Source organism: Lycorma delicatula, chromosome 2, assembly GCF_047948215.1.
Source record: "Lycorma delicatula isolate Av1 chromosome 2, ASM4794821v1, whole genome shotgun sequence".
NCBI lineage: Eukaryota > Metazoa > Arthropoda > Insecta > Hemiptera > Fulgoridae > Lycorma > Lycorma delicatula.
The window spans coordinates 134,741,220-134,768,145 of NC_134456.1; the positions used below are offsets into that span (position 1 = coordinate 134,741,220).

Sequence of the window (26,926 nt, forward strand, 5' to 3'; positions counted from 1 at the left end):
GTACAATCTACAAAGAATGAGGTAAAGAATCAGACCAATTTTTAATAAAGTGAATAAAAATGATGGGCCTATTTAAAATTTAACATTGAAACTGCTTTTTTTGCTCCCCTGAAAAGTTGAGTTTTTCACATTCAGTACTTTAGGATGGTGGGGACGAATTTAACTCAAAATTTTGGTCTGCTAATGCGAAAAATGTTATCACTATCTCATTTTCTCTTCCGACTTTAGAATTAGGTGGAAAAAATACTTAAAGATATTATTTGTAGATTTTTTTATACATTGTATTCTGCATATTTTGTGACTCATTAAAATGATTGTAATTAATATGAAGAGCAACCAAATCTATGCAGGTATAAGTCTTTACATCCCAATTGCATTTTTGTAAAACCAATTTTATGAGTATCTGTACAGATTGGGTTCAAAACTGCCAACTGAGAGGACTGTTGTACTATAAATAAGAATATTTGTATTTGAATTCTATTAAATATACCATCTAGTACAGCGTATTGAGATAAGACATATCGTACCTTAATTTTTTATGAAAGTCAATATTCTGTACTAGGTGGTTTATTTAATAGAATTTAAATATAATTTAACAGTGCAGAGGAATATTATAAATCTTAAAAAAATTAATTTCAGTAAAATAAGACTATATTTAACCTATATTTATATTTGTGATTGTGATTAATTTACTACGTAGAATAATCTGCATTGTATGTGAAGTAATCGGTATATTAGAATAAGGTATACTATTTCATCTAGAATGTGGTTAATAGTAAATTTTAATTTTTGTATTATTTTTGTTACAGAACATTGTGAAACAATATTCTCCAGAGGCAGATGGTTATGGTGATATAGTTGATGCTTTATCAACAATGACAGCTATTGCTCATCATATTAATGATATGAAACGCAAACATGAACATGCTGTAAGGGTGCAAGAGATTCAGAGTTTGTTGCTTGATTGGCAGGTTGGTTAATTGCAGAATGTTTTTTCACATGTAATTAGATCTAAAAATCATTACTTACCAGTGAATCTTGAAATAATTTATACCATTGAATCTGTAGTTTGCAAATCACCTCACTGAAATAAGTTATACAATAACATGTAAACATTATCCATCAACAGTAAGGGCAAAACCTAAACATATTTGAGCTCAGTTTATAATATGTTGTACAAGTCCATAAAAATAACAATCTAAAGTAACGACACAGTTTAAATCTTATGCACTCTTTGAATACATCATGAACAAATAAGATCCTTCAAAACTTAAACAAAAACTTCCATTCTACATCCATTAGCACAATCCTCTGTGCTCTCAGCAACAGTCTCTGAAAGTGATTGATTTTAGAGCAAAAGCACACTCAGATTTGGGTAAAATTTTATAATTTTGCTTTAAAATAAATCCACTGTAATTTAATTGCTGTTCTATAATTAATTTATTTCCTTCCTCTAATACTGACCACTTCATCATCTTGTAGAGCATTTTTAGTAATACCTTCACCTAACATAAAAAATTTGGTTGGAACAAGTGTCTTACTTCTTTAAGGCAAGCCTTATACCCGTACTCTTAGATCAGATCACTAAATTTATTCATTCTTTATTTTTAACCTAGCTGCTCTCTGATTCCTTGTCAACAACATCTTGTCTGATTCTCAATCAACTCCTTGTCTTTTAATATTTACATTACCTTATCTCATTTGACATGGACAAATACTTTATTCATATCATGGTATATTTTATTTCACATGATCAACAGTTTTAACTACTATATGCCTAGTAATAGTAATGTAATTAAAAAAAAGTGCTTCTGTATTTTATATAAACATATCTGGGTGTTTAGAGATTTTTTGTACACTTATATTATTTTATATTTTGCAGCTAGGATGAGTTCCATAAATAACTTGAATTGTATTTTACCAAAGTTTCTGTTTGTTTATGTTTTGTATCAGAGTTACCATCACTACATTTACCCATCTAACAGTCAATGAACATTTTCCATTTTGCAGAAAATAAATAAAGTGGTCAGCCATCCAAATATTCTAATCACCCATGGTCACAAAAAATTGGTAAATGTAAAATTGGTACCTGTTTTCTAGAGCTGTACATTATGCAAGGAACATTGAAAACAAACTCAAGAAAGAAATAGTTGTAATAAAATAAATAGCAGTATATAATGGTTTCGTTAGTGGAATTATAGAAAAAGATATATAAAAAGCAGAGAATAAAGTACCAGATAAGGAAATAATAATAAAAATGATGAAGAGGATTTAAGGGGAATATATCAGATTAAATTAAATGTAATGAATGTAATAAATTTATATTGGTAAAACTAACAAATCTTTTAAAAAAAGATTTATGGAATATTATTACAGTGCTTACAGAAACAGAAAGAGAGGTGTATCTAATATGGCCAACCATTTAAAATGTAGGCATAGTATTACTGATTATAAGAATAATTTAGACATTTTGGAAATTTGTAACAATATATAATGAGTATACTTGAACAGTATTATGTTTATAAATTTAAACAAAAGTATGAAATGTTTAACCAATAGATCATTATTGAAGATGATGTAGCAGTTGGCAACAGTGTTTATGAACATAGTTGTGACATTTTAAATTTGCATCATTCCGGTAAGGTATTGAAGTTGTATTGTTACAAATTTTGTGGTTGTTAGGGTTTATTTTTAAATTTCCCAGGCTGTATAAGTCCTGTTGTCATAATTTTTTTTTTGTTGTGTTGATGCAGTTGTTTCTAAGTATGTTTATATTGGTGGCCATATGGTATGCTTAGTTTAATGTTGACTGTTGAAAAGTTTACACATGTTTTGGTACAGTTGGCAATTTTTAACTTGTGGAAAAAATGGAACAAAGAATTTGCATTAAATTTTGCTTTAAAAATGGAATAAAGTGAGCACAGCACTGGAAATGTTGAATGTTGTTTTTGGCAAATCTGTTTTGAATAAAACAAACATTTACTAGTGGTAGAAACATTTCCAAGAGGGCTGTAAAGACGTTGAAGATGATGAGTGCCCTGGATGTCCCAGCACAACAACCGATGATAAAAGTAAAAAAAATGAAGAAAATGGTTGTGGACAATCGCCAAACCACTATCAGAGATTCAATAAAGAATACTTCTTGGAAGAATACTACTTGGAAGTTTTGCCATATAAAGCAATCTGAAGAAAACTTCTGGATTTGTGGTGAAGTTCATGACAACTGCACCACAATAATGTACCTACTCACACTTCACTGCTTGTTTGTGAATTTTTGGCCAAAAACAACATCGTGAATATGGATACCTCAGCCTCTGTATTCACTGGACATGGCCTCTTGTGACTTCCTCCTATTCCCCAAGCTGAAAAGAACCATGAAAAATGACATTTTGTCAACATTGAATAGATTAAGACAGAATTGCTGAAGAAGCTAAACTCCATACCAGAAATTGCATTCCAGAGTTGCTTTGAAGATTAGAAAAAGCACTGGCACAAATATATTATATCTGAAAAGGAATACTCTGAAGATGACTAAATCATTATTGATGAGATTTATTGAGAAAAACTAAAATTCCACATATTTTTTGATCAAATCTTGTATTTCATTTCATTTATAGTATTTCATTTAATATTAATTTATATATATATATATATATATATATATATACATCCTCACATTCACACCTACAAATAAATATATGATAATAATTATTATTGACATCTTTTAATAATAAAATAATTTTAGGGTGAAGATCTAACTACATTTGGAGAATTGTGTGCTGAGGGTACCTTCCGAATGGCTGGAGCTAAAGCACTTAGACATGCTTTTCTGTTTGATCAGATGCTTTTAATTACAAAAAAGAAAGAAGAAGGCTTGCTTGGTTATAAGGCTCATATCATGGTTAGTATGTGATATTAGAGAAATTATTACTTATTTAAGTAAAGAATGAATAAATTACATTAAACTAGATAAAGGATCTTCTCAGTCTTCCAGGCTGAAGTTCATCAATGTTATTGTAATCTTATAAACTCAACTTTTCATTTTTAAATAGATTCAGAGCCTAACTTACTAATTCAAATCCTACATCTGGAAGAAGAGTGATTCTTAATATCAAGTTTATTAAAACCCTTCACATTGAGGGAACAAATGCTTAGCAATTTGAATTCACCATTTTTTTATAATCTACAATCAGGGTCGTCTTTACTAATTTATGATTTCATTAATGAGTCTGGAATGTACTAGTTAGACAACTAATAATTTTCCTGAGACTCTGCCTATGTAGTCTTTAGAGAATTAGTCTACTAGGTTCCTAGTTAAGAAACTGGGAACTCTCAAACTTTTTAGAAGTTGGGTTTTTCAATTCTTAATTTCTTCTGAAATCCATGTTTTACTACTGTTATGGCCAAGCTTGTAATAGTTCCAAAAACAATTTCAGAGCTGATATATGGAGTTTTTTTGCTCCTTCTTGCCAGACAATAATCAAGCCCTCTACTTTACCCTTGTCATAACCAACATAAGGTAAATTAATTATTTTCATATATATATTTTTTTGTTTTTAAGTAATATCATGTTACAGATATATTTTATTTATTTTTTTCTTTCCGTGGGAGGAGAAAAAATCTGCTGTTAGATACTTATTTAGCATACTATTGGATGTGTAAGGTTTCCCTCCAAAAACTCACTAAGCAGAGCCTCCCCTCTAAAAACAACATGCTCTGGTACTTGCCATGAAGGCATTACTCGGAACATGCTGCTGTCATCATGGGACACAGTAATGGGCCTGCAGAAGGGCCCATTACTGAGGGCTGGGTAAGTCTGCACCGTAAGGAGTCTCCCATGCCTAATCACTGAATGAATGACAACCTGCAACTGCAGACTGCCGCTGGTTCCGTGTATGAGCAATTCCCAACTTACGCCCCCAGTGCCTTGCAACGAATAATTTTGCCTGCAAGGTGGGAAATGATGTTCCATGTCCATTCACCTTCTAGCATTCTCGAAATGATGTTCTCAGGTGTCAAGAGGCCAAACTGAGCGTAGTCCCTCCACATATCCTCCCATCTGTGGCAGTCGAACATTATATGCTCTGCATCATTCAGCACCTTACATTATGGACACAAGCTATTTTCTGCTCTTCTGCAGCGAAACAAGTACTGCCGGAAGCAGCCATGGCCCGTCAAAACTGCATGAATTCGTAGTTGAGCTCGCCAAACCTCCTGGTGATCCAAGGGTCAACTTTTGAATGCTACAGATATTTAATTTACTATATCTTATAAGAAAGTGTTGTCTTTGATTGTTAGGCTTATTATTCTTTTTAATTTCACAGCAATAATGAGGCTGTTTCTTTAAATAACTTCATTTAAGAGTTTATAATAACTTTCACCTGTACAGAGTAAAACCTTTTTCTGAGTTTTAAATGTGGTTGGGCTAATCAATAAGAATTTTTTTAATATTGCTCAGAATTTATTAATCTACAGATTTAAAGGGTTTTGCTCAGGTGTGGATAGGTCATCCAGATTTTAGGAGTTATAACATTTTCAGACACTTTCAAATTTTAGAAAAATTTGACATTTTTTATCCTCATGTTCAATTTATTTGTTTGTAACACAATAATTGTCGTACATAAAGGACTGATGTACAGTTTTATCATTTTCATTTATTTATTACAAAAAAATAATAAGTTTTATGAATAGTGGCTATTAATTTAATGTAAAATATATATATTTCTGCAATGTATAATATGTTAAAACTACATTAATATTCTATTTAAAATTAATACATTCTGTTTCAGTGTTCTAATTTAATGTTAATAGAAAGTGTACCTGGTGAACCTCTTAGTTTTCATGTTATACCATTTGATAATCCACGCCTTCAGTATACACTTCAGGTAACCATTAATGATCAAATATTTTTTAATTAGCTGATAAATTTGTTTTGCTCAGAATTATATTTACACTAAATTATTGTCTTTTGATTTTGTGATGAAAAAGTGCATTTCTGGGCATATATCTGGTAGGAAATATTTTTATTTAATACATGATGGAAAGATATTTTAACACTAAACGTACATTTTTTCTGTTTATGTTGCTGATGTGCTCCTGATAAAAATTAACTGGTCTTTAAGCTGGAATATTATAATTGCTTACAAGTGGTGGCTAGTGACTTGTAACCATGAGATCCTGTAACTTTTAAAATAAACAGATATGTAGTGAAATTATTTTCATATTTATTTATAAGTAAGATTTTATGGTAAAAATAAAACAAACATAATTGAGTATTATTTATTAATATTATTAAACATTACTTAAAAATAAAATCCATCCTTCTTGCTTTGTCTTGAGTGAAAATATCAATCACAACTGCCAAAAAAAGCTTGCTTTTTTGTTTTTTCCAAACCAGTGTTTAATTTTTTTTTAATAATTTTGTATTTCATAATCTGTATATTTGTATCTTATAATGTATAAAAACATTTTTTCATAATAATCTTTTGATACATCTGTTTTTTCTGAAACCTGATAGCTTGTGCCATCTGATGGAATATATACAGAAATATGGAGGTTTCAATTTTTCTTTATGAAAAAAAGAGTAAAACATGTGATTTTAGCCTGTGCCATCTGATTAAATAGAGACAAAACATAATTTATTTTTTATAAAGCCAACATAAGCTGGCTTATTATAGTGAAGAATAAAATAGATTAATTTTGTGTGATGAGAATACTAAAACCAAGTAAAACATGTCAATTAATGAATATTTAATAATGAAAATAAATTTTATTTAAAGAAAAATGCATAACAAAGTGGTGTTACTAGTTATCATGTTAATGTATGTTTTTTTAGTGAATGAAAAGTCATTATCTTTTGTAAGAAACCATTACTGTGAATAAAACCTGTTTGTCAAATTTCTTGTTTTTTTTTTTCACTCTTGTTTTCTGGCAGAGATTCACTCAACTTCCAAACTGGGAGTCTTGACAACCTTTTCCTTGATGTTGGTATGATGACAGATAAATGTTTTATCTGTTGAAATCATTGCAAGTGCTTTTAACTTATCTTGATGCATTGTGCTTCTCAGAAAAAAATTTATATTATAATGCTTTAATTTTTTTTATTAATCATGGAACATGTTTAATGGTCAGTTTTATTTCTTCTGCAGGCAGTTAATTCTTAAAACTAATAAGTTTATCCTTTTTAAATAATTTAGCAGCTACTAGGTGTTTAATAAAGAATACCTTTCTTACATATAAACATATGTACTCATATAGTTCCTTTGATTCAGGAGTGGGAATATCTTTAAAAAATTCTCACTTTAAGTTTAAATTTACTTTAATGTTTAAAATTGTACTTTAAATTTCTTATTTTCAAAAGGCAGTTTTAAAATTTGCTATATATTCATATATTTTAAGGCATCAATTTCACAAGATTACATTTCATTATAAACTATTTCAACATGTGATATTATCTGTTGAGTTCCAAGCAAAATATGAATTTTTCATTATTTAAATATTGTAATAGGCCTGTAGCTTCTGAAATAGTAGGATTTGCATTCAGTGTTAACTTAATTTCAGCAAGACAACTTTTTAAGGGCTGCTGATTTTTGCAAACTTTGTTTTTTCTCATTATAAGATTGAAATGATGGACATAAGTGAGTGAAATGGGATTATTATATAATTCCATAATTTTTGCTTAATCACCCTTTTTTTACTGTTCATGACATTTGTACCATCAAATATCTAAGTTATTAGTTTTTCTGTACTACATTATAGGATAATGTCTGACTGCTCTAAAACATGTTTAAGCCATATGCAGTTTGATTCTCCAAAATATAGAATCCCCCAAAAGCATTCACATATTTTTTTATCATTAAATATCAATGAAAAATAATAGTCTGTGTGTGTTCAGACACATCTTCATGTCATCAGCCATTACAGGTACAAATGTAGTTTATTCAATCTTTTTTATTTCACTTTGGTATTTTTGGAAAAAGTGTATTTTATTTTAATTTTGGAATGAAAAGGTAATTCATTCTGGATATTCGTAGAAATACCCTTCAAAACTCTACTGGTTTCTAAATGTTTTTTTTTTTTTTTAATGTGGATCTAATTTACCTGCAAAATTTAAATAATCTTTTAAATAGACCAGTATTTGTCAAATTTTGTATCTGTTTTCTCATCTTCAAAACATTGTAGAATTAAAAAAATTCTACAAAATAAAATGCAATCAGTTATTTTGGAAAAAAATTCACAATTTTTAGATATTTTTTTGTTTTGTTTATTAATTTAAATTCTGTAGGTCTCACTCACTTAGTATTTGTATAATATCTAGTTCCAAAAAGCAAAAAAGAAATGATTTTTAATATGTTTTTTGATGTTTCATGTTTTTCAATTTTTTCTTCCATTTTATTTATGAGAGGTTATCTCTAAAGTAAAGACTGTTTCATTGTAAAAAAATGTATTCTGAAAACCTTATAAATATTTTTTATTTCTCTTAAACAACATACATTATACTACTGCTCTATGTAATCGCCTCATGAATTAAGATATTTATTTTAGCGATACACCAGCTTCAATATAACCTTGTCGTATTTTTCTGATGCCAGTCCATTTAGCCACTGATTAACTGCATTTTTAAGTTCATCATCACCTGCGAATTGCTTACCACTCAAAAATTCTTTCAATTTCCCAAACAAATTGTAATCAGAAGGAGCTAAGTCTGGATTATATGGTGGGTGATTGTAAATTTCCCACCTCACTCAATGTTCTCAGAAAATCACTTGTCAGACCCGCAACATGTGGACGTGCATTATTGTGCAGCAGGTTGATGCCGTCGGTCAGCCACCCATGTTGCTGATTTTGAATGGCATGCTGTAACTTACGTAGAGTTTTGCAGTAGGCTTCTGCATTTGTAGTCATTCCATGTGACATGAAATCAATCAAACTGATCCCAAAAGACTGTGGCCATCAGTTTTTATCCAAAATAGCTGTGGCTAGACCTTTGTTGGTCTGGTTGGTGATTGAGGATGACGCCATTCCACTTGACTACCGCTTTCTCTCTGGCATGTAATACGTAATTCATGTTTTATCACCGGTAACGATTGAATTAAGGAACTCATCACCTTTTTCTGTGTAGCCCATCAAAAATTCCAAAGTAGATCCTATTCGTATTTTTTGTGATGTTAAGACGTGTGGCACCCAACATGCACAAACCTTTCTGAAGCCTAAATGGTCATGAACAATGCAACCGGTAACAGCTCTTGAAACATCAGGAAAAAGAAGGGCTAGGTCAGAAATTGTTGAACAATGATCTTTTCTGATTTCAGCATGGATGCATTTCAACAAGTCCTCAGTGTTATCGAGATCCTCCCAAACGTTCTTCATCATGCACATTAATTCTGTTTTTTTCTAAACCTTTCACACCATTTTTGGACGTTTGTTTCATTCATTAAATTGTCACCCTACACAGCAACCAACTCCCTATGAATTTCTGCTAGCTTAATGTTTTGATGGTTTAAAAAACATATGACTTCACATATTTCACAGTTGACGGCAACATTGATTTTCCTATTTGTTTTATAACATAATAACTCAGACGAAATCAAAGATTCTACAATGCGACAACTTACAGACAACAATGAAGTGTGTACATTAGTAGCGTTGCCATGAACAACACAGGTTCACCAACCTTAAGGAGAGAAATTTCCCAGTGGTCTTTGCTTTAGAGATATCCCTTGTATACTTTCAAAACCATCCTTTGCCCATTTCGCCTCACCTCCAAACAACAAACTTGAAAAAAATAGTGTTTTTCACTTCACAACTTTTTTCACTTTTCACAAGCATTAGAGAATCAGCAATTCAACCATTGACTGCTGACTATATATTTATACAAAAGTACAATAACATTTGTTTGTAGTTTTATGTGTTTTTTTTTTGGATCTACATTTACTTTGTTTATAATTTTTTTTTTTTTATCTGTATGTTGAAATGAAAACCATCTACTTGCAGTTACTGATATTTGTTTATTCTCAGAAAGTGCAGAAAACATTTTACAAAATGATGTTATCCAAATATTTTGTGTTAATTGTATTTCATTCACGAAACAGAGAAGAGAACATAGAATGAAATACAATGAAAGACACCATTAATAATGTATATTTACAATAAAATAATGTGTGCTATGTAATTTATTGTAAAAAAAATAGTATCTATTCTTTTAGTAGTACATATGATCCTGGTTTAATATTGATATACATAGTTAACTTTTCTTGAATTTTAATATCCATTGTTTTTTTTTAAGTCTCTTTAAATTTAGTTTCTCTTTCCTTGCACATTTGCTTACAGAAATTTTTCCTTATTGATTTATTCAACCATTTAAACTATTGCGTTAGCATGTACATAAGTAAATGACTCATCTGTGAAAGTATATCTACAGCAGGAGAAGAGTTAATTTTCATTATTATGTTGACTTTTCTGTTTTGAGTTTACTGGCACCATCTTCATTTTCACAGTAACTAACGTGGACTATTTTTATGGTGAGAGTATCTGTCAATATTGGAGTCAGAAGAAGTCATAATCATGTTCTTGTTGACAGTTCCATACTTATTTATAGATATTAAAGTGAAAATTTATAGATGTTTCACAAATTAAAAAAATAGTATAATTTTGGTTTAAAAATACATATTGTTTTGAAGCAATCTGTTCAACAGAACCCCCCAATTGTTGATTCCTATCACCATCTCTATATCTAATGTTTGTTACATTATGATGAAAGTATATACAGTTCTTAATTTAACTTCAGAAGTAATACATAAAAAATACAATATTCATTAGTTTTAAGAGCAGACAGTTACAATGTTGGGACAAGTTTAAAAAATACTGTCATACTTTTTTCAGTATAAATAAGTATTTTCAGTTATGTAAAGGATAAGTTGGAGTCTGATTCAATTATATTACTACTGCATTATAACGAAGACCACTGTATTATAAATAGTATGAAATTAAAAAAAGTATTAATTTATGGAAATATTTTTTTTCAGTTTAGAGAAGATATGTAATTAATGTTATAAGAGTCAAAGCATGAAGTTGTAAAAAAAATATAAATCTAACTTCTTAAAATTTTTCTTTCTTAAAGAACTATTTTATTAAATGGAAATAATAATTATACCAGTCAGTGATATAATGGAAATATAGATGAAACAATTTCTAGATGTAAAAAATAAATGTGTTATAAAGTATAAAATAATAGAGTAAGTATTGTAGAGGTAGTCTTTCTCTTCATACATTCAAGTATGTTTAAGTGCAATATTTGAATTCCTTACATTTTTTCTATAGGAACCACTTTAATTTTCTTTATATTTTGAAATGAATGTAATTTTGCATGGTGTAATTTGAATGTTAAGGGATTAATATTTACATATGCTGATCATAATAGATGATTTAAACTAACATAATTTCAGAAAGCATTTACATGAGTGTTTTCTTCAGATTTCTCATTGTTTAGACATTTAAATACTTGTGTGTTTGTTTGTTTTGCCCTTTGTTTAATTGTAAGTAAAATGTTATTCTGGATTGCTTTTAATCAGGCACGCAGCTTAGAGCAGAAACGAGAATGGACACTACAGTTGAAAAGAGTGATACTAGAAAATTATAATGCTGTAATTCCATCTCATGCTCGACAACTTGTCATGCAGCTTGGCCAGAATAGAACCGATGGTTTGTATAATTAATAAATGCTGTATTTACATTATGTGATTAGTTTAATGTACATTACCTATGTACATGCCAGTGAGAACTCGGTTGAATAATTCAGTTAAATGTTTTTATATGCTGCATAATTCTAGAAATTGAAAAACAGCTTTTATTGCAGCATATATTTTAACTAGTCTTTATAGAATTTTTCATTACCTATCCTGAGTCAAGTACCCCAATTTTCTCAAGAAGTTGTGGGCCTTCTACTTGGAGGGGACTTCAAAATTAATTTCTGGTGGGTGTTTCTGGCAGGGTGTTTGCCTTGCCTTATTAATGTAACCAAGTCTGTTTTAATCTATTCCCAGTTCCTCTATAGATAAATCATTCCTTTTACCATCTACCCTTTTCCACATCTTTGAACCATTCTTCCCAGCTTTGGACGTTGTAGAGGTATAAGTCATGTTTCGCAATATTTACATGGAATATGAGGATCTAGAGTCCACTTCACATCCTTGGTGTGACCTAAGGAGGGATCTGTATTACAAAGCCTATTGGAGCTGTTCAAAATGTATCGGATCTTATCAAAGATATACGGGATCTGTTTTTATTACAAAGCATATCTAGAAAGTAAGTTCCGTTTCCTTCTACCAGCACATGTGATGAGACTTGGGTCTCTTACATCACTGCAGAATTCAAATTGCAGTTTATGAAATGCTGACCCATAACATCTCCAAAAACACAGAAGTTCAAAACTACCACGTCAATATGATAATTATATGGCTGTCTTCTTGGATAAGAAAGGTTATGGTTGACTTCTTGCTGAGAGGCGAGATTATAATTGCTTTGCTTTATTGTTATGCTCTCAAAAAATTGTGCTGTGGAATCCAAACAAGAGTAGAGGCATGGTTAGTTGTGTGGTTTTGTTGCTTCACGACAGTGCTTATCTGCATGTTCTTGGTGAAACCCAAAGATTGATTGAACAATTTGGCTGGGAGCAATTGAAGCTTCGACCTTATGGTCCTGATTTGTTGCTGAGTAATTACCACTTTTTTCTCCATCTCATGCGATCCCTTTGCTAGTCAGTGCTTCATCGATACCAATGTGAAAAATGCTGTACAACTGGTTATCTTCACTGCTGATGCCATTCTTTGCAGAAAGAGTGAAAAAATTGATTACAAGACCTGAAAATACCCTAATAATGATTGAAATTATGTAAAAATGTAATTTACTTTTTTGATACATCTTTTATAATTTTTTCTCATTTTTTATTGAAAAATTTTGTAATAAATTATGTTGTAAACTGTCTTTTGTCACACACAGATATTAGTTGATTTTTATTTTATTAATATTTTTATTGCTTAAAATTTCTTTTTAAATATTTTTCATCTAATAGTGATGTGTTTTTGAATTTGAATATTGATTATTAGCCAGAGATGTCATGAAAATTAGAGAATAGTAGAGTAGTTAAAATACATATTGTCATGGATCCCACTTTTCAGAAATGAAATTGAATGATCTCTAGTGTTTCTATCAAAAAATGCATATATCATAAAGACCATCATCATAAGGTTATTTAATTAATGTAACTTTCAACAGTTCAACTTAATTAAACTTTGCATGTTTATATTTTATTTAATTGTTCAAAAAGGAATTAATAACAAGGAATAAATAATGAATGATTGTAACATTTTAAATTTCAATAAATGTTAACAGATGAAATTCTGGCTGAGAAGGGAACCCCAAAACGGCAACACTCTGCTCCAGAGTACCTTGAAAGGAGAAAACAAGAGAGAGAACGAAGAAAATCTGAAGCTAGTTTAAGATCACGACTTCGGGTCCGACCAAGGAAGTCTGAACCTGGTATATCAGTCAAGGTATGATAAGTATATACTATTTTACAAATATAATATACAGTGCATTCAGAAAGTCACTGTTCTACACTATTCTTTAGAATTATGTGTGCATTTCGTTCTTTTGGTGCAAGGTTAGTTGCCCTGACCCACCGGGTTTGTCTAATGCTGAATTCCTCATCACAAATCAGCTGATTTCAAAATCGAGTGTTCTAAGACTCAAATCCTAGTAAAGGCAGTAACTGTTATACAGATTTGAATACTAGATCGTGGATACCAGTGTTCTTTAGTGTTGGATTTCAGTTAACCAGTTATCTCAGGAATGGTTGACCTGAGAATGTACAAGACTACATTTCATTTACATTCATAGATATCATTCTCATTCATCCTTTGAAGTAATACCATATGGTGGTTCTGGAGGCTAAACAGAAAAAGAAGAGGTTTGATGCCCTGTAGGTTTCATTGGGTATTCAGTAATCAAGACATCAGTTGTTGAGTTATGATTGAATGTGCTTCCATTTTGTTCGTTTGAATCAATAGTTGTAAGAAATGTAATAGTTCTTTCGGTAGAGGATCACATTTTTCGTGAAGCTGACAGGTATACTTATCTAGTGAAGAACAAGTTTTCTGAAAAGTTTCTAAATACTCCTGTTCCTCACCGCAATGCAGTTTGAACTCTTATCAAAAAATTTCAGACAACAGGCTCTGTTGAAGACACTGATCAAAGTAGACCACCTAAACTAAATGAACAGAAGCTGCTTGATATTTTGGATGCTATGACAAAAAGTCCATCAAAATCAGTGCTTAAGTTGCACGTTAGCAAGAATTCGGACTTGCTACTGCATGTAAAGCTGTAAGAATAGAACTGAAACTTTTCCCCTACAAAATGTGTGTTTAAGAACTGAAACCTAGAGATCATACCAAAAGACTAAATTATTGTCAATGATTTAAACATTTTATTGACCAAACTTCTGTAGGAATCATCATATCCTTGACATTATGATTTTTACAGATGAAGCATGGTTTCTTCTGGGAGGGTATATTAATTCATAAAATACACAACTGTGGTCGACAACTAACCCCAATGAATTACATAATGCAAAAATTGGAGTTTAGGTTGGTGTTAGTAGAACGCCGTGTTCTACTAACACAAAAAAGGTACAACCCACAATGCCGCATTGTGGGTTGTACCTTTTTTGAAAATACAGTTAATAGTGATCATTATTGTGCTGTTTTAACAAACTTCATTAGTCAGTTAATAGAAGTGGAAATCAATCACAGTTGATTCCAACAAGGTGGAACTAACAGGTCAGTAACTTTTTTTATGAAATGTCTTTGGTGAACAAATCATTTCAAGGGGTTTGTGGCCTGCACGGTCACCTTAAGTGACTCCCCCAGGGGAGGCAGCAAAACAAGCAGTTTTCTTTGTACTACACGTAAACAGTGTAGAACTTCCAGGTAGTAATCCTTATTGACTGTGTGATAATGATTCAGCGATTGTCCATAATCATTTTCTTTACTTTTTCGACATTGTTATCAGATGTTGATGTGCTGGGATGTCCCAGAACTCATCATCTTCAATGCCTTCATGGTTCTCTTGGAAATGTTTGTACCACTTGTAAAAGCTTGTTTTATTCATAGAAGAGTCGCCAGAAGCAACATTCAACATTTTCAATGCAGTGCTGCACTTTATTCCTTTCTTAAAGCAAAATTTAATCCAAATACTTTATTCCATTTTTTCCAAAAGTTAAAGTTAACCATACCAAAACACATCAAACCTTTTCGACAGCCAACAATAAACTAAGCATCCAATATGGCTGCCAATATAAACATACATTTAGAACAACTGTACCTACCAACAAAACAAAAAAAATTGTGACAATGGACTTATACAGCCTGGGAAATTAAAAAGTTCTGCGTGTTTTTTTTAACCTCGTAAGATAAAAAATAGATTTGTTTAAAGCTTGTGTTAATTATTTAAATATAAGTACATGAAATAATATTAACTTAAATACATTAAATATAAAAAATTACAATAAAATAATTCACAATTCAGATGACACTTTAGAAAATTATTTTGAGCACATATTTGGTACTCATTACAGTATATAATGGTATTCTGAAAAGTTAGGATTTTTTAGTTAAACTATCTAGAAATTCATCAACAGATTAATATTATTACCATAAAAGAAACTTATTTAGTTTTATTTTAAATAAATCTATAAAAAGATTTTTCAAATGATTGATTAATTTATTAAAAATTTAATTTTTTATAAATTATTTTGCAACAGAATCATAATAAGGCCCTTTCTTGTAAACCAAAGTAAGTGTTGAGTTGTATGAAAACAGTTTTTTTTCTGGTTTGGGAGGATGGATATTTTAGTAAAGATGTACAATCATTTAGCTTTTCCAGAACACAGAATAATCAAAACATTATTGTAATGAAATCATTTATTTTTTTATTGATCAACTAAATGAAGAAATTGCTGGAGTAATGGTGCTCACCATCAGTGTCTCACTAAGTTTGCTGTGTGAAGTTTGCAGGAATAGCCAATTTCAAAGCATATGTGGGCACCATGATCTTACGTATCTTCAAGCCTCATTAACATGAAAATCCATTTCTTTTCTAGAATTACCCCTTATCACCTGCACCTAATCATTAGTATATGCAAACTGCTTAGAATCTATAGGTATTCCAAAAATTTTCAAAGTAGGCTCTGCAAAACTCATTCCTGGTGGACATTTCTTGGTGAGGAGCTTTCACTTAGTGGGTTTTTGTCTTTAGAAAAATTTTTATTACTTGTAAATACTGTCATATATTTGAACTTTATTGTGAAGGGTGATTTGCAGAATTGATTCTGGCATATGAACTGAATAAAAATCTGTTATGATGATTGTTTTTATACTTGATCCCATACTTCAGAAGTGTGCTGTATAACAGCCTAAGTTTAGCTTACTGTTTTAGACGCAAACACTACAAATTTCTAAGAATGTAGTCTTCATTATCACCTTAGTTTATTTGAATGTAGTTTTATTTATTCATTTAAGATCATATTTTGTGTTTACAGTTTGTATAAATTTCTAAAAATAATTTTTAATAATGAATGAATCTCTAAAAGTTTTTTCCGTGGCTCTGTAAACCTCAATAAAACAAATTAAATCTCTAAAATTGTTTAAAGATGTATTTTATAGGACTACTGTGAATTTTTCATTGTGCTCTTAGCACTCTAAAATGGTACGTTTTTAAAACAGTTTTCATTTTGGGTTCTTTTAGTTCATTATTACTGAAACAAGCTATTAAATATTACTAGATGTTATTGTGTTTTTATTATTATTTTTAAATTTAGATTCAGTTACACCATTTGACATTTTACAAAAATAATAAATTAGTGTGATAATGAATCTAAAAATATTTATTAGCTGCGGTAGTTTAACTTATAATTTAGCACTTACTAATAGTGTTATTTTATATTTCAGTTACAACAGCAAGAGCGAAGCAGAAGCAGACAGGGAAGAGAAAAGTCAAACCTTCTTTCCCCCGAAACACCAACGGTAAGTTTTTTATTTAGCCAACAGTAAGTACAGTTTTTTTTAAATTGTTTAGTGTTTAAATTTTACTTGAAAAAAATGTATATTTTAATAACAGGGTACAAAAAATTGATGACCTTAGACTTTTCTGCATTTATTTTTTGCATCTATGAATTTACAAATTGATTTAACTGAAGGCAGACATTATTTCTCATAAAAATGAATTCAATATATCTAGGTGTTCAATAAGTGAGAAAATAGTGTCTGCTGGGTGTTTAAGGGGACTTACGGCTCTGTATTCCCAATATGGATCTGGCCATGGTTTAAGATATGTAAGAAAGTAGTCTTTCACTAAAATAAGACATCTTAAAAATGAGACTAATTTCTGATGAGTTGAAAAGTTATTTCTCACCAGTCATTTATGTCTAGAAAGAAGTTTATTTTCTAGAAAGAAGTATGTTGTATTGGTCTTAGCAGACTGTAATTTCTAAAGTAAAATGTTACGAAAACTAAAGGATTATGAAAAAATCAAGACAGCAAGATTAGCTCTGTTTTTTTTTTAAAATACTAGAATACGTTTTTAAATGTTAGAAAGCCATTTGAATGTACTGTTTAATAGAAAATACTTGCATCACATAACAACTATTTATACAAAAATACTTTTTAAAATACATTCCATGCAGGAAAGATAACTGAGAAGAAAGTTGGAGTCATGTTTTAAATAATTAGTTTAATAAATATACAATAAAGACAACTTCAGTCAGAAATTTCAAAAATTGAGTTATATATGTTAAACTAGTAAAAGTGTTTGAACAGAACTTGTCATAAACCTCATTAGAAATACTAACAATTGGATAGAAATAGAATTTACAAAAATCCAGTTACACTCATTATAGAAGACTTAACAACCTACTGTTAAAACAAACATACCATTTACATATGTTAGGAATCATTTTTATATGAAAATATTCCCTAAAACAATTCCACCCTAAAGGATCCAACCATTAAGCCATTTCAAAAATGCACAAACCCAACACTTACTCATATTTGTATCCTGTAATAAATTATTAAAATACCTTTATCTGCAAGCTTGCCGGATACATGGACAAGGCTATCAGAAAATACATAATCTTAGGTCCTTTCACATACACAAAAAAATCTGATGTGGACACCACATAACTTCCTTGTACATTTATTAAATTACATACACAATTTTTTTGCTGCACTTTATTTAAACTTATTTCATTTGGAGGTGAGATATGATCCTCTAATTCTTTAATAAAGTGGATAGTTACACATTGTGGTGGATATCACAATGCATCACTTTTTTTGTGGAGTCCGTATCAGCATTCTATATTAGTTTATACATTAATTTTGTTTCATGTCACTCAAGTAGTTATGTGGTGTAAGTGAGATGTGTTGGATCCGTAACCATGGACAAACTGGTTCGAATCCAACTTCATATACATATATTTTTTTTTAAATTTAAATACAAGGTTTGTTTAAAAAAAAGAAACCTAACTTTTTTAATTACGTACCAGCGGAGATATTTAGTGACATGCGGTTGGCAGCAGTGTGTTCCGCATAACCTCCTCTGTAACCACATGTTCTTGGATTGTGATATCTCATTTAGTTTTCGTGTTATTGTTATTTGAGTGCAACATGTTTAAGTGTTAGTAGCGATTTTTTTTAATGTGTGATTTTTTGATGATTGAACTTTTGTCTCAATGTCGTAGTTGTAAACCCAGCTTTCGGTCTCATGTTATGATCCTTTGCATGAATATTTCATTGCCATCGGCTTGTTCAAGGAGTTGACCGCAATTGTCCACTCTTGTTCTTTCTGCTTTTTGTTCATCAAACACAGAACAAACTTTGCTGCAACTCTATGCATATTCAATTTTTCAGTCAAAATGTCATAGCATGATCCAATCGAGATGCTAACCCTTTCTGCAAGTTCTCTGACAATCAATCGACGATTTTTCAAAATCAAAACTTGAAAAGTTTCTATGAAAGTTTTTTCCTTTAACACAAAACTTTATGTTGTATCGTTGCTCCTGAAAAACACACATTGCAAAAGTCACTACTACCACTTAAAGGTGTTGCACTGAAATAACAATAACACAGAAACTAAATGAGATATCAACAATCCAAGAACATCTGGTTAGAGAGCAGGTTATGAGGAACTCAATGCTTCCAACTGCACGTCACTAAATAACTCCGTTGGCACGTAATTAAAAACGTTTGGTCTTTTTTTGTACAAACCTCGTATATTGATTTATTAATAATTATTAACCTAGTGAAATAAATATTAATAACCTATTGATTTTAATTAATGAATTAAAATGAAAAGTACATAAAATTTTATTTCACTAATAACATCTGATTTTTTTCATTTTTTTTTTGTTATTGAATTATTATTTGTTGTTAAAATATTTTTACAATCAGAGTTTAACAATTATTAATAAATCAATATATTTAAATTAAAAAAAAAAAAAAAAAACTTTAAAAAAAATGTATATGAAGTCGAATTCGAACCTATGTGCCTTCCTTTTATAAGATCTAAATATTTCATTAATTAAAATTTCTTTTGGCTATAACTCTGAAACCAATGAAAATAAGTACCATATATTGTTGAAAAGCTCTCAATGAGGGCTTATTACTGCAGTTAAGAAAAAGTCCAAAACCCAAATCTTTTTGATTTTGGGCTTTTTTGGACACTTTTGATCTAGTCGATTGCAATCTAAAGGGGACGTGCGCAACTAGATGTTTTAACAGTCCTAAATCCAAAATTTCAACATTCTATGGCTGAATGTTTTTGAGTTATGCGAGATACATACGTATGTATGTGCAGACGTCACACCAAAACTAGTCAAAATGGATTCAGGGATGGTCAAAATGGATATTTCCATTGAAATCTAAAAACAACATTTTTTGTGATCACAGTACTTTTTTTATTTTGTACAAGGAAGAAAAAACAAATCACATAAAAGAAATTAAAAACTTCACCATACCCCATAACTTAACATTAGCATTAATTCATTTACACCCTTTTCTTTTTTCTTTCTTTTTACTTGTTTAGCTTTAGTCTTGTTTAGCCTCCGGTAACTACCGTTTAGATAATTCTTCAGAGGATGAATGAGGATGATATGTATGAGTGTAAATGAAGTGTAATCTTGTACATTCTCAGTTCGACCATTCCTGAGATGTGTGGTTAATTGAAACCCAACCACCAAAGAACACCGGTATCACGATCTAGTATTCAAATCCGTGTAAAAATAACTGGCTTTACTAGGACTTGAACGCTGTAACTCTCGACTTCCAAATCAGCTGATTTGGGAAGACGCATTAACCACTAGACCAACCCGGTGGGTTTAAATATATTTCCATTGAAATCTGAAAACAAAATTTTTTGTGATCACAGTACTTTTTTTATTTTGTACAAGGAAGAAAAAACAAATCACATAAAAGAAATTAATAACTTCACCATACCCCATAACTTAACATTAGCATTAATTCATTTATACCCTAGTAATAGAAAACTTTATTCTTAAAATCAGATAAAAGAAATGAAGTACCATAAGAACACATCTCAAAAATAATAAAGTACTAGACATTATTACAAAACAATATTATATTCCCAAACAAATGTGCATGTAATCTAATGGCTTTCCTATGGGTTCTATTTCCAGCAGTCAAGCTGAAATATGTGCAACATGTAGAATGATAAAACTGTGTTACTTACCAAATTAAACAAGATCACATAATATATTTACAGTGAATAAACTTATTGTACCAAGGCATTGTAAGGCAGTTATTACCACAGATGAGCAAAGTATACCAATTAAACTTTACACCTGAATATGAACACATTAAACAAACTAATTTTCTTGAGCTCACTATTACAAACAACAAACAAAAATACACTTAAAAATATACAGAAAACCAACAATGGAAGTTGGTCGCATTCATAACATTTTAAACTACTCAACCTCACATAAATTATGAGCATTTATAGTATCTACAGAGTTAACTTAACTATGTCACCTGAAGACCTCATAGAAGTACTTGATACTATTATAAAACACCTAGTCCACTCAAATAGATGTAACAGCACACTCAGTGATAAAGTCTTATAAAAATAAATAGAAATTAACACAAAAATAAACAAAACAAAAAATACATTACATTAAAAACATAAGTTAAAGAGTTAAATAAAATAGTTTATGAGTATAAACAAATCTGTGTATGATATGGCCTTTGGAATAACAATTAAAACAAAATTCATACAGAACAAAATCACTAGATGAACATAATATTCCTGATATATAAACTGAACTGCTGTCACTGCACAATGATCAAATGAAAGCAGCTTCAAATAAAGATTCAATGAACAATTGAAAACCCTCCATAACAAAATCTACATTAATCTTGATATTGTACATACAAATAAACACAAACATATTTGAAAGCTATTAAATAAAAAATATAAAAACACATAACATATGTTAAAAGTACAGACACGATTCATATCCAATACATTTTATGACCATATTCTTATTACATATTTACCAAATTAAAAATACACCAACATCAACTGACACCTTAGTGAAAACAACATTACTAAATATGGTTTGCAAGGTCTACTAAAACAGTTTTGAAATAAGTTATTGAAAAATATTTAACATTTAATTTGGTTTGTTTGGTAACTTTTAAATAGAGTAAAGAAATCTGAATTTCTGAATAAATTATCTAAATTATTTATTGTTTTTTTATTTATATGGTTGTTCAGATAATATTTGTAGTTTAGTTAACTTATATTGTGTTTCTTATTTAAGGATCGATGTGGGACAATTCGTAGGAAATCTGAACCTAGCTGCTTTATGAACCGCTGTAACATGTCTACTGTTGAGCTACGAATTTCTGAATCGGACTTAAGTGCAGAGAAACCACAAATTGAGAAAAAAAAGCGTACTCTGGAGGATATAATTAGCCAACTGCTGAATCAAAACCGTGAATTTCAACGGGTGCTAAGGAAGCAACGAGTTTGGAGAAGACGTGGTCCAACTGCAGAAACTAGTGATGAAGAAGATGAACCTCAAACTACACGAACACCCTTTCGTAACCATAAATTTAATAGGTATGTGTGGCTTTTGGTTTTAAATATATGGATTTATTTTGATGAATTTTAAATTAAAAATCTATTGCACTACTCAGCCACAATTTAATTATTATCTTTAAAATTGTTAGGCCTTGTAATTAATTATACATTACCAATTTTTTAGATGTCTAACCTTATTATAAAAACAAAAGTCATCTTACTGAAAGCTTATATCAAAGACAAAGAAAGTTAAAATAGATCTAAAATATATAAATATCCTTACATTCTAAAATAATAAATATTTATTCCTTATTATATTTAACCTTGAATTTTAACTTTTGGAGGTCTGTTAGGGTTTTAAGCTGTAGTATACATACAGTAATATTAACTTGTATTCTCTCGATATGACTTGACTGCTCTGGTGACAATATGGCTTTGCTATTTTTCTATGTTGCAATTGACAGAATGAACAGATTTTCTGTAGGTAATCATTTTTCTTGTACAATTTTAACATCAGTTATTTTGAAATATCACAGGTAATAAAACTGGGCTTCACTAGTGCATTTGTTTTTTCATTTTTCTCAACACAGATTCTGTCAAGTAATGTTACTAGAACAATATTTTACATGTTTTAAAAAATAATCATGTCTTCATTTTTTATTTTTATTATAACTTATTTTATTATGTATATTATCAAAAAAATCTACCATGGTCAGACAACATTGAAAATATTGATTTCTGTTTCGTAGTGTTCCAAGACAACAAAGAATTTTATTCTATATTCAGCACATTTTCTAGGAAATTACTTCCAAAGTATAGTGAAATGTAATCATCTGTCTTGGGATATGACACCGCCACAACGAATTGATTTGCATGTAATATGAAAGTATTATCATGGTTAGGAATAAGTGTGGTTTTAAACAATGTCCACATTAACTACCACAATCCAGCATACTTTGGTCTAATGAAAGAACTAGTCTTACTGGAGATGGTATATTGTCTATACATTGATTAGTGGTGTTCATGTAACTACATGACACTATATTTTCATAAAATCTCTCATAAATTTTAGATTTATTATTTTCTTAATGAGTTTTTAATGTTTTTTAATGCATGTAAAATGAAGTATCAGGTGCAAAAGAGATTAAATTGAATTTAGAAATAGGATTATAATCCAATTTTTATACAGCAAAATCAGTATAATCTTAGGTGTAATACTACTGGCTGTCCTTAGCCAGTATTTAGTTATAGGTGACTATAGTTAGTATTGTTAGGTGTTCACAAACAATAAGTAGCAGTAATAATAATTATAAAATAGATTAATAAATGTTATTACCATTATTCATTCTTTCAGTATGTTAACAAATCTTAAAATATAACTATTTTCGATAAATATATTGAGGAAAAAATTTGTACTATCGATTATCAATTTAGAATCGTATATTTGATTTTTTTTGTGGCCTTTTAGTTAAATTTAAACTTATCATATATATAATCTTGTCATATATCAAAATCAGTGTGGCCATTAAGTTGTTACGGTGGAACTAACATACATACGTACAAAAACCCTAAAAACATTACACTCGTTTCTGGGAAGTCATGTAAAAAGTATTTAATGTTTGTCAATTAATGATAAATTTATTTTCATAATCTTCATGGAATTAATATTCTTTTTCAGATCTCTTAGAAGTTGCTGGTCAGATCAGGAAAGTTTGAGTAGGCAGGATTTATCAGGTGAGTATGATAATTTGCAACATGTGTGGGAAGGTGTTCATTTGCTAGATGAGCAGAAAATGAGCTTGAAGCGTTCACAGTCATTTTCCAGTCAGAACAGTTCACCAGATGAGTCAATAGTTGGGTGCAGCTTATTAAGACTTTCACCTACTTCTCCAGCTGTATGGCTTCGTCAACAACATCAACATCTTGCTGTTGCAAATCCTACAAGCAAAAAATCTGGATCATTACCACGTAGCTTTCCTCTTAGTCATACTCCTGAATGGCGATCAACTCCAGAAAGACCTATCACCATAGCTTCAGACAAACCTCAAGAACTTAATTTAGATGATATGGAACAGTACATGGACAGAGAGAAGAATAGTTGTTTAACTTGGAGACATAAGTTTCCTGTACCCACCCCTGTAGATTACACAACTGAAGAAGAGACTACTACTGAATATAGTGTAAGTATGCAACATCTTAATGTTCACCCAGAGTATAAGATTTATAGACCCAGTGTTACAAAAGCTACATTAAAACATGTAATATCAAGTGTAAGCAATAAATTGGCTAGTTTGAGGGTCAGCTCTGAAATGTTAGACGAGACAGAGATGGAAAAAAGAGGTCGTTTAATGCAAGCTTTAGCAAAGTTAAGGCATCGTAAGGATGAAGAAAGCGATCTTCCAGTTTATAAACAAGGTAGTTCTGGACTTGGGGCTCGAATTGCTCATGGGTCAGATTATGCAGATCCAAGGGTGTTATTTCCATCGATAACATCATCAAAAAAAGCTGCTGGTCTTCTTGGCATTAGGCCGTACTCAGTTCTTTCACTAGTCTCAAATTTAACATCATCAAGTGATGGAGATAAAACATCAGGTTATGGTGGAAGTGTAGCATCTAATTCAACACAGAATCAACAGCCATTCAAGAAGGTAACAGAAGAACACATTATTGAAAGCGATGGTTCTGCAGATAGTTTTTATGAACGTTCATTTGAAGCAATTGAAAACACCATAGATAGTGAAACGTATAGAGATAGTGCTGTATTTAGTGATCCTGAAGAAAGTATTGAAATCATTTATAAACCAAATATTAAAAGACATAAAATACCTCCACCTATTCCAGCTAAACCAAGCAATTTACGAGCTGTTTGGATTACTAATAAACAGCACCCCCCTCCACCACCACTGACACAAACAATTGAAATTATATCTAAACAAGAACCTGATGAAGGGGATTCTAGCTCAGTTGCTTCAACAGTTATTGAAAACACATGTGCAACTACTTCTCGAGGCTGGGTTAAGCATGTGATTGGAAAACTACAGGGTGATTCTACTTCACAAACGTAAAGTACAAGGCTACATCTTCAGAATATAATAGTCAGTGTTTTATTACACTCACATAAATTTTGTAAGAATTAAAATTACAGTTTTATGAAATCTTAATCATTGGTACATATAAATTTACTATAAATTTAAAGTACTATAAATTTCAATTATTTGAAATTTTTGAAAAGATGTTATTTTTTAAAATTTTTGTTAAAATAATGTAAGAGTAATTAAATATTTTGTACAATAATTGACAAAACATTTTTGGATAGCATTTTACAGCCTCTGCATAGTATCATTCCAACGTGCACATAGAAGGATTTTTTTTAATTCGTGTTTGTACTGTTCAGGTTATATGCTGTTTAGCATCAGCCACTTAATTTTACTGGAATGGTTTTTCTTTAATATTTTGAGAATTTATTCTTTCTTATAAAAATAAAAGAAAGTAAGGTTATTGTAACTTTTTTTTGTAATTTATTTTTTTTTTTTATAAGCTGTTCAAATAAGAAACAGTTTTAGGAGCTTTACGTCTTATAAATATCAGGTACTTATTTAAAAGATGAGTGCCAAATCAGCCTTTTTATGAGCTAAACAGTTCTTTCATTATGATTTATATTTTCTGTAATTCTTCATTGCATTATTTTAGATTTACATATGCTTGTAATTTGTATTATATGTTAGTTATTATTCCCAACATAATTTCTTGAGGATGTTACTTCCAATAAAATTGTTGCTCAGGTGTTTATTAGGTAGTATATACTTCTTCACACCTGCTCCTACAAATATGTGTATTCGATACTTCATATACTGTTTATATTCGAGTGAAATAATAATTCCCTCACTGGATAAAAATATTATGCATTCTCCAAGGTATCAATATTCTGCTCTATGATTTTTATGGTTAGTGTACTTAGCATTATAAAAGTAAGTTGGCACCCATCTTATAAATATTGAAAATAGTTTTACTGAAGCCAAAATGTATTTGCCATCATTATCACTTATTTAAATGTAATTTGATGAAGGTATGTGCAAGACTAGTTATAAATTTCTGTTTTAATTTCTATTTTCCTTAAAAAAGAAAAAATCCAGTTCAGTTTTATAAGAATGAAAATTAAATGTCTTTCAGAGGGTGGGTTATGCTTTGTACCACAAATGAATTTTGGGTGCAATAATAATTGTTAAAAGTGATAAATATAATATATTTAGCTCTGTCCTGGAGTTATGTAATTATACCAGGGGAGTGCAAAAGTAGTTATACAGTTGTAGAGTTCTACAGTTTTCTTTATTAGCTAGTTGTAATTTTTTATACTTAATGCATTATTTATTGCATCATTATTGCCATTGCATCAAATATTGGATAATCTGGAAATTGTTAGTCTACTTGGTGGAGGTGTATCAAATTCTGTAACCCATTTTCGTCGAATCATTTCAGGATTCTCAGTCTTCCAGTATTGTTTGACTCTCCACTTCTGTTGGTCGATAGTTAAATAACCAGCCATGATTATCTGAAAAATACTAGTAAGTAATTAAGTATCTTACTAATTAAGTAATAATTAAGTAACAAATAATAAATCAAGTAATACCTATTACTGTATACCTACTTTTGCACCCTCTTGTAGATATGTTATGTCTTAAGTATTGACAATAATTATATAAATTCAAATTTTATGTATTGGTTTTAAAGCTCCTGTAAAAATATAGTAAATAACTTTATTTTAAAATTGTTTTCC

At 30.1% G+C, this 26,926-nt stretch overlaps 1 protein-coding gene across 1 annotated transcript in view; it reads left to right on the forward strand.

Moving 5' to 3' along the window:
• Nucleotides 1–25,235, forward strand: part of LOC142320257 (uncharacterized) — a 482,609-nt gene extending 457,374 nt beyond the window's left edge. The window contains exons 8-15 of the mRNA XM_075357959.1: nt 810–971; nt 3,746–3,901; nt 5,790–5,885; nt 11,571–11,700; nt 13,390–13,550; nt 17,004–17,078; nt 21,890–22,191; nt 23,831–25,235. Of these exons, the coding sequence (XP_075214074.1) occupies nt 810–971; nt 3,746–3,901; nt 5,790–5,885; nt 11,571–11,700; nt 13,390–13,550; nt 17,004–17,078; nt 21,890–22,191; nt 23,831–25,217 (2,469 nt within the window). The 3' untranslated portion in view covers nt 25,218–25,235. The remainder of the gene's footprint in view (nt 1–809; nt 972–3,745; nt 3,902–5,789; nt 5,886–11,570; nt 11,701–13,389; nt 13,551–17,003; nt 17,079–21,889; nt 22,192–23,830) is intronic.
• The last annotated feature ends 1,691 nt before the right edge of the window (nt 25,236–26,926 follow it).